The following is a 16,713-nucleotide window of genomic DNA, read 5'->3' as shown; positions in this document are numbered from 1 at the left end:
CTCGCAGTTAATAACTGTGGAAGTGCTTAATGAACACTAAGCTGCGAGGCGGCAATGTCCCAGTGGGGGATATAATGCCAATGAAGAACTCTTTTGCCTTATTCCGGACAAATTACTTACTTTACTTATGGATCCTGTACACCTCCGGTGGTGCAAAGGCCCGACTTGAAAGATCTCCATCCTGAGCGTTGTGCAGCTATCGCTTTAATCTGTTAGATTTCGGTCGACTTATTTTATTTCTTTACTAGCGAAAGTAACCCAGCTTTGCCCGGGTGTTGCAAATGTCACAATGATCTATTTGCAGCACCGCACTCTAGATCAATTTGCGTACGTTTGTTTTGTTTTCCTCAACAGCTGACCCAAAATTGTATTCTAATTATTTTTTACATTTTCCCGTTACATCCACCCGTTTTTGTATATACAAACCTTGTGAATCCCGAAACGAATCCATTAGGCAAAAAATCTTGCAAATCGGTAAACCCGTTCGCGAGTTAAATCGTCAACACATTTTTATTATGTATATAGAAGAAGAAGAAGAAGAAGATTGAGGCTTCGCCGCCATGAACCTCTGCCTCTGCTGCGATGTCCCACTGGGTCCCAGTCTAATGCTTGTTTACTGATTTCGTTTCCGCCCCTACGTAGAGTGTGGCCGATCCAGCCCCACTTCCGATCCCGAATTTCTGTTGCTATCGGCCTCTGGTGTCAACGACGATGGAGTTCGTTGTTTGAGATCCAGTCCACGCCCGAATTATATACCGCAGGCATCTGTTGATGAACACCTGCAGCCGTTGAGTGTTCTCCACTGATACACACCATGTTTCGCTAGCGTATAACAGCACAGATTTCACGTTAGAGTTGAAAATTCGTATTTTGGTGCGTTCACTTATCTGCCTGTTTTTCCAGATATTTCTAAAACTCGCAGCCCTTGCTTTCTTGATCCGTGCGCCTATGTTGATCTTGGTACCGCCGTCTGACGTTATTTGGCTACCAAGATATTGGAAGCTTTCAACATTCGCTACTGGTTGCCCGGTTACTGTAAAACTGGAAGGGGTAACCGTGTTTACATCCAACGATTTGGTTTTGTTGACGTTGATTACTAAGCCTGCCGAAGAGGAGCGCTGGGCAAGGTCGTTGAGCTTACTCTGCATATCAGAGCGCCGTTGAGCGAGGAGTGCAACGTCATCAGCCAATTCGTAGTCGTTTAGGTGCTCCATGGTTATAGGCTGCAATAACAGCCCGCGATTTGGTTCACGGTCAATCGCACCTACCAGAATCTCGTCGATTACGATGAGGAACAGTAACGGTGATAGAATACATCCTTGCCTCACACCAGCTCTGACAAGGTTGACAAGGTCGGACAAAACCCCATTGTGCAGCACTCTACACGAAAAGGCCACGTAATGTGCCTCGATGAGGCGGATGATTTTCTCAGGAACCCCCTTGCGTCTCAGGGCGCCCCACATATTCTCGTGATTGAGACGGTCGAAAGTTTTTTCGTAGTCAATGAATACCAATACTCTTGGAATTCGTTGATCTGATCCAGAATGATACGGAGCGTGACAATATGGTCCACACTAGGATCTTCCGGCACGGAATCCGGCCTGCTACCGCCGGAGAGTCGCATCGATCTTCTCCTAAATCTGGGCTAGGATTACTTTGCATAGAACTTTGAGAACGGTACACAGCAACATAATGCCTCGCTAGTTATCGCATACAGTCAGGTCACCCTTTTTGGGTACCTTCACTAAGATACCTTTCATCCAGTCGACCGGGAAAGTTGCGGTGTTCCAGATCTTACGAAATAAACGATGCAGTAGTTTAGTGGAAGTCATGGGGTCAGCTTTGAGCGTCTCGGCTGATATGCGATCGACCCCTGGGGCTTTATTCGATTTCATGCTGTTTGAATCTCTAGCAGTGATGAAGCTTCGGCATTGACGCGTGTTATACGTCGGATCTTAGGCAGACCATGTTGAGGTGCTGGTGGCCTAGCTACTGGCACTCGAAAAAGTTGTTCGAAATCTATTTTTTGGTCTATTCCGGGCAAATGCGTGCTTCAAATAAGGAGTCATGTAATCTTTTGCTTTATTCCGGGCAAATACATACTTCATATATTCATACGATTAACTTTTTTTGTGGGCACGTATTGCCTAGTGTCATACAACGTAGATTGGCCACGGCCCGGGGATACGTTGAGTATAACAAGAATAACAAGATTAACTTTTTTTGTGGGCATTGCGCCAAATTATCGTTATGCCAAAGGACCCACTGTATTTTTTCAACGGTTATGCCAAATGGCCTTGAGGTACCCAACACATTATGCCAAATGGTCGTTATACCAAAAGGCCTTTAGACATATAAGTTATTATGCCAAATGACATTATGCCATATGGGCTTCCTTTTTATATATTAGTCTTATACCAATCGACTCAGTTCGACGAATTGAGGTGATGTTTATGTGTGTATTTTTAATTGATCAGTATCTAAAAATATTTGGGAATTTCGTTTTAGATTTTTTTTAATCTAGACCTGTAAAATTTTTAGGAATTTCGTCTTAGATTTTTTTAATCTAGACCTGTAAAATTCGTACCACTCACATGCTAGAAAGTTTTAGATGCTTCATGTTTACGAGTCTATTGATTTCTATCGTGTTTTATAAATTTTCGGTTGTGTTTATTGCTATCAGGTAATATGATGAAACAACGTTTACTGCCGCCGTGTAGGTTTGACTTCCCTACAACATACATGCCAAATTTTACCACGATCTGCTGGGTTATTATGTGTAAGGGAATTGTTCCGAATAAATTTGTAATAGTACAGCTGCACTGTTAGATTTTCATAAGGTTCCTAGAACTTATCACCGTGTAGTTAGTAAACAGAAGACTCAGCATTTTGAAAAAAAAACTATGTAAAAATGGTACAAACGTCCCGCGTTGATACTCTTGAAACGAAATTTGGAAAAAGTTAATTGAGAAAAACTAAGACACTTTTCCAATCCAGAACAAAGGAAGGTGAAATTCAACAGAAAGAACGAAACCATAATTAATCTACACTTTATTTATAATAAATCAAATCATTAATTAACAACATATTACGATTATATGAGTAAAATAAATACATTTTTACTTTGTTTCCACTTGATTTCTTAATTTGCTTTCCTCTGCGCACGGTTACCGGCCTTCATTGAATGCGGGCCGCTTTTTTAGTTTCATTTTTTTTTGTTTTTCATCGCCAATCTTTCGACAAATGCATCTATGTTGGATGCATTGAGAGTGGCAGACTCCCCGCTTTGACTAAACATTTTCGTCCGCTTTCAATAGCTCCTTCTATTATGTCGTGTTTGTTTGTTTATAATTTCTACACTGTTATACATAATGCTTCTCAATTAATTTGCATTTTCTTTATATCATTTTCTTATCACTTTCTACACTAAGATCTAAAACTCACGTTGAAATCCATGAATGAGTCCTCTATATTTTTTTTCTTTTCTTTTGATTCAACACTATTTCTGCTTATATTAGTTCTTCCCGTTTTTTGTTAATTGAGAGAAACATAGAAAAATCTAATTTAAACGAACAGACACAGACTACCGGAGTATACGAAAGTGACACGTTTGTAGTGAAGGATGGCTGAGAGTGAAGATTCGTACCATAAGGACTGCTTTGCGTAATCATACAGGAAAGGAGGGAAAGAAGAAGTAAAGATTTGTAACAGAGTTAAACAAAAGGATACGGAAATAAAAACGGGATCTATGTTTTCTAGAGTTTTTAGTTGGCGTTCTAATTTTTCCATTATTTTTGCAATTATCTATAAAATTCGTTTAAGGGAATTACTATTTAACGGCAAGGCCTTGAACAATTTGCAGGTGGGGAAGTAAATGCTAAAAACAATGCAACCGATATATTATTCTCCGTCATTCCTACATTACACATTTCAGCTCTATAAATCGAGTGGAGTGAGTTGAAAATTGAGCATTTTACATTTAGCATTGATGACACTTTAAGCCAAAATTCATTCAACCGAATTGAGAGTGCCCAAAACACGACGTAAAGTTTGTCATCGGGCATACGAACGTGCAGATCGGCAGAGAAAGGTTCTTCCGCCCTGACATTGGTACGTCATTCCGCTACCTACGATACTGGTTTGCGACTTGTGTCCTTTGCTACTACTAGAGGGATGGCAATGAGTAGTACCTACTTCGCACGTAAGAATATCCACAAACAAACCTGTGACCTATCAACATGCGAGTGGCGACACTTGCTCACAGATAGACCACATGCTGATCGACGGATGGCATTTCTCGGATGTTAAAGATGTTAGGTCTTTTAGAGTCCCGAACATTAACTCAGATCAGATAATTGCATAAATTTGGGCGCTACTATCCAGCGCGATTTAATGAAACAACAGAACGATGCGTTTCAATATCCAACGCTTGTCAGTTGAAGAGGTTGCTGAACAGTACCACCAGATACTGGACGAGCGGATAGGAGATGCCACCGAATCTAGCGAGTTCGACAGATTGTGGGAAAACATCCACGAAGCTGTGACTATAATAGCGCAGGAAGTGCTAGGCACTGCACAGCAACGTCAACGAAATGGTTGGTTTGATTAGAAGTAAAAGCGAGTGATGGACGAAAAAAATGCAGCTAGGAGTCGAATGCTAGTGGCTCGTACCCGTTGCAATGTTGAGTGGTGCAATGTAGCAAGGACAGAAGAGAAACGAATCCACCACAGAAAAAAATAGCACAAAATGAGAGAGAGAACACGGATAAAAACGGTATGCTGAGGTTTTACGCATCTATCAATGACGCGCGACATAAGCCTGTGCCAGTGCCCGCCATTTGCATTGACAATGCTGGGAAAATTTGCTGACAGACAAGACTATGGTGACAGCCAGGTGCATGGAGCACTTCGAAGATTTGTTGAACGGTGAAAGAAAAAGGTGTATGAAGAGCAGGATGGACACAGAAAAGCTGTGAAACCACCAACGCTGGGAAGGACGAGATCCCGGTCGAGCTCCTCAAACACGGAAGTGCATTATTGCAATAATCGAATTTATTATTCGCGATTAGGAGATCTGGCGACATCGACCTCATTGGAATCGATCGCAGAGCAGTAGTGGAGACTTACACAAAAGAGGGAGACGGCGAGGATAGGCTTAATTATTAACTCTACCAAGACAAAGTACATGGTTGCGGGTAAAGATAGAGGAAGACCTAGTGCTGTTGGTGCTGAGGTAGTGCTTGATGTGTGTGAATTTGTTTACCTTGGAACACTTGTGGCATGTGACAATGAAGTTTCCCGTGAAATGAAAAGACGTATTGCTGTTGCGAATAGGGCCTTCTACGGATTACGTAACCAGCTTAAGTTTCGCAACATGCAGATGGATACGGAATTTGCTCTGTATAAAACTCTGATTCTAGCAATGGCCTTGGAGAGCTTTCGGCTTTTTTTTAACAAAAAGTGCTGCGTACAATACACGAAGGGAAAGTAGAAAATGATTTGTGACGCAGACGCATGAATCACGAGGTGTGTTCGAAGAAGATATTGTGAATCGTACAAAATACGGCAAACTTCAGTGGTCACTTAGTGCAAATGTCGGAAAAAAGAATAGCGAGAATCGGGTAGAGGCCGGCGACTTCGTGGAAGGCCACGAACACGCTGGCTGCACGCGGTGGAATCGGACCTGGGGACCCTAAACGTTCGGGGAAACTGGAGGAACATCGCCCAAGACCGACAATTACGAAGTTCTACTATTACGCCAAGCAAAGGTTTATTGACGCTGTAGCCAGGTATCCAGGTATCCTGAAAGGTTTTTCTGCGTGTTCTCCTCAATTGCCTGAGCGGATATCATTTGAAGCTGTTAGGGAAACTCCAAGATACATGTGGAGGCCTCGAAACATTCATACCATTATCTGACAATTTTTAAAAAGAAGTCTGAAGTTTGGAGAACAAGCCCCAATACGGTAGTACGATTCATCACAATCATAATACCGCATTGAGATAACGCTGGTAGTCAAGACGATGCGATTATTCTACATAGTAATAATCAGGGATTTTAATACTCACTCATTCTCACGAGCAGAGAATCCTCACTCACGCAGATTTTTGCTGAGAAATCGATTTGAGGAAAAAAAGGTCTGATGAGGGATAACCATTTTTCCCTCACTACCCATGCCGCGAAAAGTTGTTTTCTTTCATCCTTTTTATACCAACACCAATTGCAAAAAGGATAGCTTTTATGGAACAACCAACCTTACTTCTATATGCATTCGATTTGGTGGTATGGCTAGAGTGACCGCATCTCAACGCCATTTTTGTCGATGGTCGAATCCCGTTCCGGTAAAAAAATTATATAAGTTCCAGAAAAATCTCGCAAAAAGTGAGTGAGGCATTAAACAAAATTTCATCAAAGTAGTGCCGAAAATCGCTTGATTTCGTCTCACCGAAACAATACGAACCTTGATAATAATGCGTCAATTTAATAAAAGCTACATCAAATGGGGCATATATCACAATAGATTTAACAAATAGTCGCAGCGATTGAAATACCCAACAAGGAAAAAGCAACTTACTACCTTTTGACCCTTGACCAAACGATCCTTCACGTCGTTCGGCCAAGTCATTCGACAGAAAGCCAATTGTTCGAATGCCATTTGGCCGAATAACACGTTAAGCCGAAATGGTCACAAAGGTATGGCCGACAATGTCACTTGCTGCCATGTTCAACTAAAAATGTCAACCCGTTCGATCAAATGACATTTTCTGTCAAACGACTATCTCGGTCAAACGGCATTTTTGGCCCAATATGCCTTTTCATGTGACACTGCCGAGGCTGCACTTGTTTACAACCGCTGAACAGGCCGTGCAAACCTGAAGTGGTCATTTTCATAGAATAACTGTCAATTGACGGTAGAATCAGCCGATTTTAAACGTCTCGTGAAAAGGCCTATTACCTTTCCAGCCAAACGACCTTTCCCCTGATCGTCATTTTCGGCCAGTTGGTTTTTTGCCTAATGGTCAAATGACATTCGGCCAAACAACTTTCGGCCTTGTGTCGTTTAGCCAAACCGCTTTCAACCGAATGACTTCCCTGCTTAAAAAATTGATAAACGAGCAATTATTTGGATCTTAACGGTAAATTCTTCGGAATTTCCATGGGATTTCATTTTTATAAAAATATTTTCATGGTAATTTTTTCAGCATTTCCACGGTAAAATCTTCCAAATTTTCATCGAAACACGTGGTTTCAACGTAAATGTCTTCGAAATTTCAAGAAATTGTATGGATTTTCAAGAAAATTGTTTGTATTCTAAGGAAAATTTCTCTGTGATGTTTTGAAGATATCAATCAGGAAATTTAAATGGTTCTTCGGAATTTTCACGAAGAATTCAGCGGATTTCCATTTAAATTTGAATCAGCGACAGATAGTTCAAACTTTTAGATTGTAAACTTATGTCACAAAGCGGAGTACACCATTTCGGTTTGATGTATCTCAATGATAACTTATTTTTATAGTTTTCATGCACAAAAAAAAAAAATAAGACGTACCTTTCCCAAACAGGATTTGTAGATTTTTTTTGCTACCTTACGGAAACGTAATTGAAAGCTTAAGCCATTTCGATTCGCATATCAAAAGGAGTAGGCAAACTTGAACTATACAATTAATCAAAATTATAAGTCCATTTCTTATTTGGAAAGTGAACGAAGCTAAAAATGCACCGTTCCTAGCATTTATTTCCTTTCCTAGCCCCCTGTGTTCTAGCCATAATGTATGAGTTTGTTTTTTTACATTAGTTGCATTGCTAGCTGTTTTCCATACATACTCGCAGCTTTGGATCATTTCCGTTTCGTTTGCCTAGGTTGGGATATTCGAGTGTAGCCGAACACCACATGTTGGGTCTCTCTATTAGAAGTCTCATGTGTGTATGAATGTATGCATGCGTTTGGGTTTGTGTGTGTTATGTTTTGTTTTAATGTGAGTTCTTGTTTTGTTTCTGTAAAAATTATCATGTATATTACTAAATCTGTTATTACTTCTGCTTTGCAATCGTCAGTTTTTAATATTTTTTTGTAACTAGAATGTTCGTGATAATTAAAAACAACTACTTTTGCCTGTCGTATCTAGCGTACCGCCGTCTCTTGCATGAATCTCTTTACCACTTCTCTCATTATTATTTGTATATTATTACCATTATCTTTTATTTTAATCCGGACCAACTTTCGACAAGGGCGTAACTAGTTAACGCACCAAAAGCTGGTAAGTTTAACCACGCTTTCGCATTCAACCCCACAAGTCGAAGCCTAAACTAATACTTGCGTATCTTTGATGTTTGCAGTAACCATTTTGGGGACTTTGGGAATACATAATATGGCCGATGTTTATCCTCGACGAGCGGAACTTGAAGCGTCCGATGCGTTTTTACACATCCCTCATATTTCATAATTCTATCTGATCCAGATCAAACACCTTCACTCTGTACAATTTCATATTTTTTAGCTTGGCTTATATTAAACGAACACTTTAGCTATTGCATCAGCACCTGCACTAGCAATGTAGGGCTTCGAAGGATGAAATGCAACGTCCAATATACTTTCGTCGAACTTTTTACGGTGCGCAGTGATTTCCTGGACACACGTTTTGTTATCCATATGCCACAGCCGGATGGAGCAATCGTGCGACCCGGACAGCAGATACAATCCTTGCGCATCGATGGCCAAACTGGTGACCGCGTCAAGATGGGCCACCATCGAGTGGATTAACGACCCGGAAGTGTTGTCCCAGAATCGGATGTGTCGGTCCTCGTGCGCCGTGATCGTTATCGGCAGCGTCGGATGACTGATCACTTTATTAATGTGTTTCCCTACGTTGCCCGTCATCTCCTGACTGGCTTCTAATTTTACTACCTGTCTGCCGGTTTCCGTGTCGTAGATTATACAATGTGTACTACTGTAGGCAACCACTATTCTGTCGCTCTGATCTCGAACAAAATCCACCGATGTGGGGATTCCTTCCGTTTCCGACGTAAAGGTGGTGTTCAGCTGAGGAATCTTTTCAGAGAGTGTCCACAACTTGACGGTACCATCGGCTGAACACGACACTAGACTGTTTTTCGTGTGATTCACCGCTAGTCCCCAAACGGCGTTAGTGTGTCCGTCCAGCGTACATTGCATCACCTCTGGGTCGTAGCTGTCATAAGGATCAATGTTGTAATTCGGTAGATTCCAACAGTTGATCGCCCCGTCTAATCCACCCGAATAGCACTGTTCGCCGCTGGCGGACATTGCCAAGCACAGCACCGGTCCGTTATGCGAACGGAAGGTGTAGAGAGGCTCCACATCAAGACTAGCTGACTTCTTTGCTGGCACGGTTTTCTGCAAGTTCCACAGCTTGAGCGTGTGGTCTTCAGAGGCAGTTATCAGAACGGACTCTTGCGGGTGGAACGCTAACGCCCGGACACCGTCAAAGTGCGACCGAAGCGTGTATTTGGCGTTCCAGGTCTTACGATATGGTTCGTTCGCGTTGGACACCTCGTACGTCGATTCGGCCTCATTATTAACTGTTAGTTGCGCCAGCTCACCCAGTCCTAGAGAGGAGTCAACCTCCTCATCATTGGTGATTCCCGGTATCGTGGGGTGGCGTTGTATGGCGGATTTATTGTATCCTGGAAATAAAAATGGTTTTCAGACACGATTAATTGTTTTGTAAAAAAAACTAGCTTATAGTAATAGTATCCAAAGTACCTCAAAACCAGAGAAGCCAAGAGGAGATCAGGTTGGATGACTTAAATACGATCATAAATAGTTTAGATATTAAAACTTGTAAGGCAAAAAATGTGACAAAAAAATGCGGCCCGTTGGGAAAAATTGACGCGCGAAGCCAAGACCCACTTGAATATTAGTCAAAAGAGCTCTATGAAACTGAACTCTAATTCTAATCTGGAAATCGAGCCTTAGTTTAACGATAAAATGCGCGTCTACAAACAAAACATGCTTGCTGGATTTAAAACCCGGGGTATGGTTGATGGTGTCCTTTTGTCTTCTCTGGCAATGATATTCGAAGGCATAAATGGCACACTGGCTTAGGAACAGTAATCAATAAATTGTACAATTGAGAAGTATACAAAAAAGCGATACCAATTATTCATTCGCTTTTTGATTGGCACATAAACTATAACACGCTAAACTACATGCGGGAAACCCTTTGCGCGAGTGCGAAACAGTTCACTCGCTAGATGACGTCGGACGGAGGGGAATGCAACGAAACAATACCGCATTACACAAAATTAGAACTCCCGTACGCACAGAACCAAAAAGAAGCTAAACAGCTACTCACCAACAAATAAATCCCCTCCGTCGGCTTTTCTGTTTTCTGTCAAATTGCTGTCCTCACCTTCTGTTAGCAGATTTAACTCATTGATAACTTCGTCCGCTTCGGCGTCAACATCGTCTGGAGAGAAAGGTGTGAAAGAAAATATTTCGAAAATAGTAAACGTCACTGTACTGAATCTGCGGCGGATCAATACGGCAATATGTCAACATACCATCGTTCAGAGTAGCTTTGGCTTTTCGCTTTGTCGTCTTCATGTCCGTTTCCTCGTTCTCGCCGATTTCGTCGGACATGTCATCGTCATCGGACATCTCCGTGTCGGCCTGCGTCAGGAACTCAAAGTTTGCTATAACGGCCGCCTCAGAGTCCAGGATCATTGCTTCGGTCATTGATGAGGTTTGGGATTTTTTCGCCGGTGTCCGACGACCTGTTGGGCATAGGGATAATAAATTAAACGTTACACAAGTCGAACTGTAAGGTACCTTGTGACTCGCTAGCACGCTTATTGGTTTCACTACCACCGTTGATGTTTGGGTTCACATTCTCCTCCTGTTCGCTGTTGTTGTTCAGTCCCAGTAACGAGCGAACCCGATTCGAGCGGATATCAATGATTGTTTCTGTGTAACCGATTTCTTGCAGATACTGACGCAGCAACTGCCTGCCTTGCCTCCATGTTATGTTGGACACGGAACTGTAGGGTACCTCGGGATCTGAAAATTTAAATGTAGCATTTATGGGCTTGGTGATTGACATACTTTCAGCATTGTATTATTGCAGTCAGTCGGTAAGGTTGCATATCAGAAGAAAGTAACTGCACAGTACCTTGCAACTCACCTGGGGCCACTTCTGTGCCAATACCGGGTTCGTCCGACGGAGGTTTAATATCATTCATAGGAGGATCTACGCCATATTTTAACCGATGGAATTTTGCCCTTTCCTGTTTTAACGCATATTCCAACATTTTAATACGCCTAATGAGGTCAGACTTGAGTGATTCCTGACCCTTACGTTCACCTAATAGTACTGCAATTTTTGCCTGTAGAGAAGAAAAAAAAAGGAAGAATTTTGTTAAAATATAAAAAGTTTGGAAGTAAACATTTTACATAATGATAACTTATCAATAGCATAGAAGTTATTAGAAAATTCGTCGGAGAAAAATCTTGCACTTCCAGAACAGGCATACACATTGGCGTAACTAGCCCCGATGCCTATAGGGACTATAGCCCCTTCATCTATTGTTTCACCACATTATTAAGCCATCTTAGTGATAATGGATAAATACGGTCCAACCACCTAAGCCAATTGCGGATCAATCACACTCATCCATATTCTCTTTTCTCAAGCACGCTTTCCGTTGTAGCCCACAGTATCGAAGTGTATTTGTTCACCAACCGATGATTGCTACAACGGCTTAAATTGATAGCGTATGGCTAATGCGTAGTAGTAGTGTAGTAGCATTCAACTTTGTCCCACACACTCAAAGAACAATATACAATATGTGACGGATCGCCGTCAAGTTCCCACCGGTAGACAGTGGATTTTTTTTTCATATTTCATAAATATTCTATCTAAAAAAATCTATCGGCGTTCCTCCAGGGATTCCGACGGTAATTCTCCAAGGATTTCGAAGAGAATCCTTTAGTGATTCCGACGGAAATCTCGTAGGGAATTCGAAAAGAGATTTCGAAGGGAATGCTCCTAGCATACTGAAGGGAACCTCCAGGGATTCTGACAGGAATGTTCCAGGTAGTCCGAAGAGAATGTTCCAGAGATTCCAAATCCTCCTGGGACGTCGACGAAATCCTCCAGGGATTCCAATGAGAATCTTCCAGATATCCTCCATCCTTCCGGAATTCCGACGAAAATATTACAGGAATTTGAACGGGAATGTTCCAGAGATTCTGACGGGAATGTTCCAGGAGTTCCAACGGGAATGTTTCAGAGATTCCGTCGGAAATCCTACAAGTGACGGTTTAGGGATTTCGTAAACAATGTTCCAGTGATGTAGAAGCAAATAATCGAAGAATTCCGAAACAATCTATCGAAGCAAACCGTCTCCGGATTGATCTTCCAGGGATTCCGTAAAGAATCCTCCAGCGATTCCGAAGGGAATCCTTCAGGGATGTTGAAGCAAATCGTTGAGGGATTTCGAAGCAAATCATCAAAGGATTTTGAAGCAAACTGTCGAATGATTCCGAAGCAATTCGTCGATGGAGTCCGAACTAAATCTTCGAGGAATTCCGAAGCAAATCATTAAGGGATGTTTTTATTTACAAAATCACATAGGGGGAATGACGGCTTTGGCAGGTTTTTTATGACTGATTATGTTCAAATTTGGCCTAAACATTCTTTGCATCAATCGTCTAAGACGAATTAAGTACTCTCCATTTAATTCCACCAATTATTTTCGATATCTTTGCAGATACGTATTTCGAAATGGAATTAAATGGAGAGTACTTAATTCGTCTTAGACGGTTGAATACATTCCACTAAAAGAGCTTTATATATTTTTTGCCTTTCTCGTACAACAAAGTTGTACCAGAAGGCTATAATTTCACTCCAAAAGTGTGTATGTGTGTAGCCCATAAATATTTTTTTTTGTTAAACGCGTTTCATATAGAAGGGCTTGACAGATTCGAGTGCAACTGTTTTCATTCGACGGAGCGAATTTCCTAGTTGGACACTATTGTTTTTGTTTTTTATTAAATCAAGCAGTTTGGATTATATTTTTATTTTTTATTCAACAAAAACACAAATGCACATTGAATCATTAATCATTTTAGCCGTGGCGCAACCCAGGGTAACCCACGGTAAGTAATTGTTAAGCAACGTAGGGGGATCAGGGGCATAATGAACACACGGGGCGAAATGGACACCCTCAAAATAACAAAATCTTTGAAATTTAAACGGAAATGTAAGTTGTTAATCATTTTTATCACTATCAAATATAATTTTTTTCAATAGAACAGTTGATATCCTCTTTTAATCACCGAAATATAAGAAAAATTAGAAATCATAACCCAAGGGTTTGAAATATTATAATTTCTAACCAGAGCAAAATAAGGTTTTATGATCGTTTCAGAATATTTATTATCAATTATTTGTCCCAAACACGTTCTTTATATCGCTGTTGAAAGTTGACATTAATCACAATATTGTTTTTTGCAATAATTAATTTAAAAAAATGCATTCAAATTAATATAGTCGATTAGGGGCGAAACGAACACCTCTAGTAGGGGCAAAATGAACACTACTTGTTTCTGGAATCTAACCTCAACGCCCACTTTGTTGACTTGTTTCCATTGTTTACCTACGCAGTGTTTTGATGGCAGTGATGGTACGAACGTACAAAAAACAATCGGGAAGGCAGCAGTGGTCCAAAACGGCCATGGAAGCGGCCATAGATTCTGTCCGCCGGAGTGGAACGTCCATCAAACGAGCAGCCAAGGACCATGGAATTCCAAGACCTACGCTGATCCGCTATCTGAAAACTGCAGAAGTTCTGGGCCAGGAGGTGAAGCAAATCGGCTCATTCAAAACAGTTTTCACACCTGCCGAGGAAGCTGTTTTAATGGCCCACATTTTGGACTTTGAGGTTCGATGCTACGAAATTACCACCCGCGACATCCGGAGCCTTGCCTTCCAGCTGGCCGAACGCAACGAGAAAGCACATGTTTTCAATACGAAGACACAGCTGGCTGGTTGGGATTGGCTTCACGGTTTTCGGAAGCGTCATCCCAAACTCTCGCTCCGTATTCCTGAGGCTACCTCAGCTGCAAGGTTGCAAGCATTCAACAAGATAGCGGTCGACAACTTCTTCGATGTGCTGCATCGTGAAATGGACGGAGGCAAATTCAGTGCCAGCAGAATTTTCAACGTTGATGAAACCTCTGTGCTCACCGTAAGTTGTACACGTTTTCAAATAAAATGCATGTTTTGACTCATTTTGTATTCTTAGGTGCAAACGAAACGTTCCAAAGTATTTGCCTTGAAAAGGAGCTGTGACATCGGCGGAAAGAGGGCTACTTTCTACTGCAAGCATTTGCATGTCAGCAACGGGACAAATACTGCCACCTATGATGATATTCCCTAGGGCCCGTTTGACTACCAGTCTTATGGAAGGTGCTCCACCAGACACGGTATTTGTCTGCAACTCTTCTGGTTGGATGACTGTGAAAGAATTCAACACCTGGTTCGAGCATTTTCTAAAGCACACGCGTCCAACAGCTGATAACCCGGTTCTTTTGATTTTGGACGGTCATTCTTCGCATACGAAAAACCTTGGCTTTATTGAAAGAGCGCGTGAGTGCCATGTGACAGTCGTGTGCTTGCCCCCCCATTGCAGCCACAAACTACAGCCTCTCGACATAAGCTACATGGGGCCGCTCAAGACGGCTTTCTCGAAGGAAGTGGAGAGTTTCCTCAAATGCAATCCTGGTAGGGTTGTCACCCTAAACGAAATCAGCCGGCTTTTCGGTTCGGCTTTCATGAAGACTTCTAACGCTTCTCTTGGTGTCAACGGATTCCGTAAGGCAGGAATTATCCCGCTGAACCGGTTTATCTTCAACGATAATGATTTTGCGCCGGCTGACGTTCTTCCAGCAGACCCAGAACCCGATCGTTCAAACAATGAACTTGGTGACGAAGCTCTTCAATCCAACGCAGCCGATACTGAAGCAGGACCTTCGCGAATGCACAATGAGGTAGGAGATATCAACGATTCACTGTCAAACGAAAATATCCCTCCAAAAGGGATAGTAAATGTGGATGCTAACAACATGCTGACTCCGAAAGCTACTTTGGCGCCGTTGGATTCGAATGTTCCAGCCGGTTTGTCTGCCCGAAGCATCTTCAAAGTGTCTCCTGCGGAAATCCTACCGCTACCAAAAACAGTTACCAGAAAAGTTGGCGGTGGACGAAAGAGGGAGAAAGCTCGAAACATAACGTCAAGCCCCAGCCGAAATGAGTTGAAGTCATCGCAGGCATTGAAGGATATTGATCAGCTAAAGAAGGTGATCAAAGCTAAAACAAGACACATTTCTAACAGTGATACCGAAACACCCAAACGCAAACGAGGACGTCCGAAAGGAAAGAGCAATCAAACTAAAACGGTGCTTGCTCAAGATACGCTCTGCGAAGTATGTGGCTGTTGTTTTAGTTCTTCTGACAAAGGACAGGATTGGATCAAATGTTCCAAGTGCTGCTTGTGGTTCCATGAATGCCAGGACTCTCGCTGCCCTTCGTGTGCCTTTCAATAAGGCATCAATTTGTAGCTAATCTTCATTACGTAATTGTTCATGAATTGGTTTCATTTTCTTTATTTCGGTAACATCACCAGAGGTGTGTTAGCCAATGAAATTGAATTGAATTAAATAAAAATCTGTAACTGTTTTGGTTGAAATCTGATTAGTTTTACTTAAAAACTTACTAAACTGACCCTACTGTCAATCATAGTTTCAAAAATAGTTTTAGAATCGGGCTCTCATCATGTCAATCAATTGCCGTGATTCAATAACTACTTACTTTCCAGGGCACTTTTCGGTATGTAAGCACCTCTCGTTAAGGTAGTTAATCATGAGGATTTTCCATTAGACCCCCTATACCAATTGAACTTATTCTACATACTCTTTTGGAGTTGCTTATTGACCTATACGAAGTAAAGCTTAAGAAATGTCTCCCCTATGTTCTCATTTTTGTATGTATGTATGTGTGTGTATGTATGTGTGTGTGAGAGAGGGTTGTATGTATGTGGGAGGGATGGGGACATGTTCGCGTAGGTATGTACATATGTTATAGTAAATTTCTGAGTCTAATCCAGTTTTTAGCAAGGTGTCCATTATGCCCCATAAGGGTGTTCATTTCGCCCCGTACCCCATCCACCAACCCGGTTTACAAAGAAGTTTTCAAATTGTTTTTACAGACTTAAATTCACTATTTTATTGCTGGAAACGATTGGAGTGTATAGTACATGGATATTATTTAAGGTTTGACTATTTATCTCCGACAATTACGGGTATTTTACACTCATAAAATGTATTTTCCCCTTAAGGTGTTCATGATGCCCCTAATTCCCCTACTAGAATTTCACCAAATCTTTTTACCGCCGAAATGTAGGCAATAAGCACTGCATTTACAACATTAATTCGAATTCAACATATTGAATCGAGAAAGGCATCATCACCACCGGTGGATAAATTTGGGTTTTTTTCTGATTCTTTGCATATCAAAGAATATTGTGGCCAAATTTCATAAAATTCGGTCGACAAAAACCCCCCTGACAATAATAGAACAAAACCTGCCAAAGCCGTCTTTTTCCCTACTTCTTTTTGAATAAGTACCCGAGATTTGAGCTTTTTTTACTCTTATCATCCAGTTTTACTCGTAAC

At 41.5% G+C, this 16,713-nt stretch overlaps 1 protein-coding gene across 8 annotated transcripts in view; it reads right to left on the bottom strand.

Moving 5' to 3' along the window:
• Positions 1-3,036: 3,036 nt before the first annotated feature.
• LOC134211986 (striatin-3) overlaps positions 3,037-16,713 on the bottom strand; it is an 81,934-nt gene continuing 68,257 nt past the window's right edge. For 7 of the 8 annotated variants that reach the window (XM_062689429.1, XM_062689427.1, XM_062689428.1 and 4 more), the window contains 5 exons: positions 11,162-11,363; positions 10,810-11,037; positions 10,542-10,754; positions 10,334-10,447; positions 3,037-9,662 (listed from right to left, as the gene is read on the bottom strand). In XM_062689429.1, the coding sequence (XP_062545413.1) occupies positions 8,509-9,662; positions 10,334-10,447; positions 10,542-10,754; positions 10,810-11,037; positions 11,162-11,363 (1,911 nt within the window). In that variant the 3' untranslated portion in view covers positions 3,037-8,508. The remainder of the gene's footprint in view (positions 9,663-10,333; positions 10,448-10,541; positions 10,755-10,809; positions 11,038-11,161; positions 11,364-16,713) is intronic. The other variant, XM_062689434.1, reaches the window with a different exon arrangement.

This window comes from Armigeres subalbatus, chromosome 2 (assembly GCF_024139115.2).
Source record: "Armigeres subalbatus isolate Guangzhou_Male chromosome 2, GZ_Asu_2, whole genome shotgun sequence".
NCBI lineage: Eukaryota > Metazoa > Arthropoda > Insecta > Diptera > Culicidae > Armigeres > Armigeres subalbatus.
Note: the sequence above shows the minus strand (reverse complement) of the source record. Positions and strands in the feature narration are given on the sequence as shown.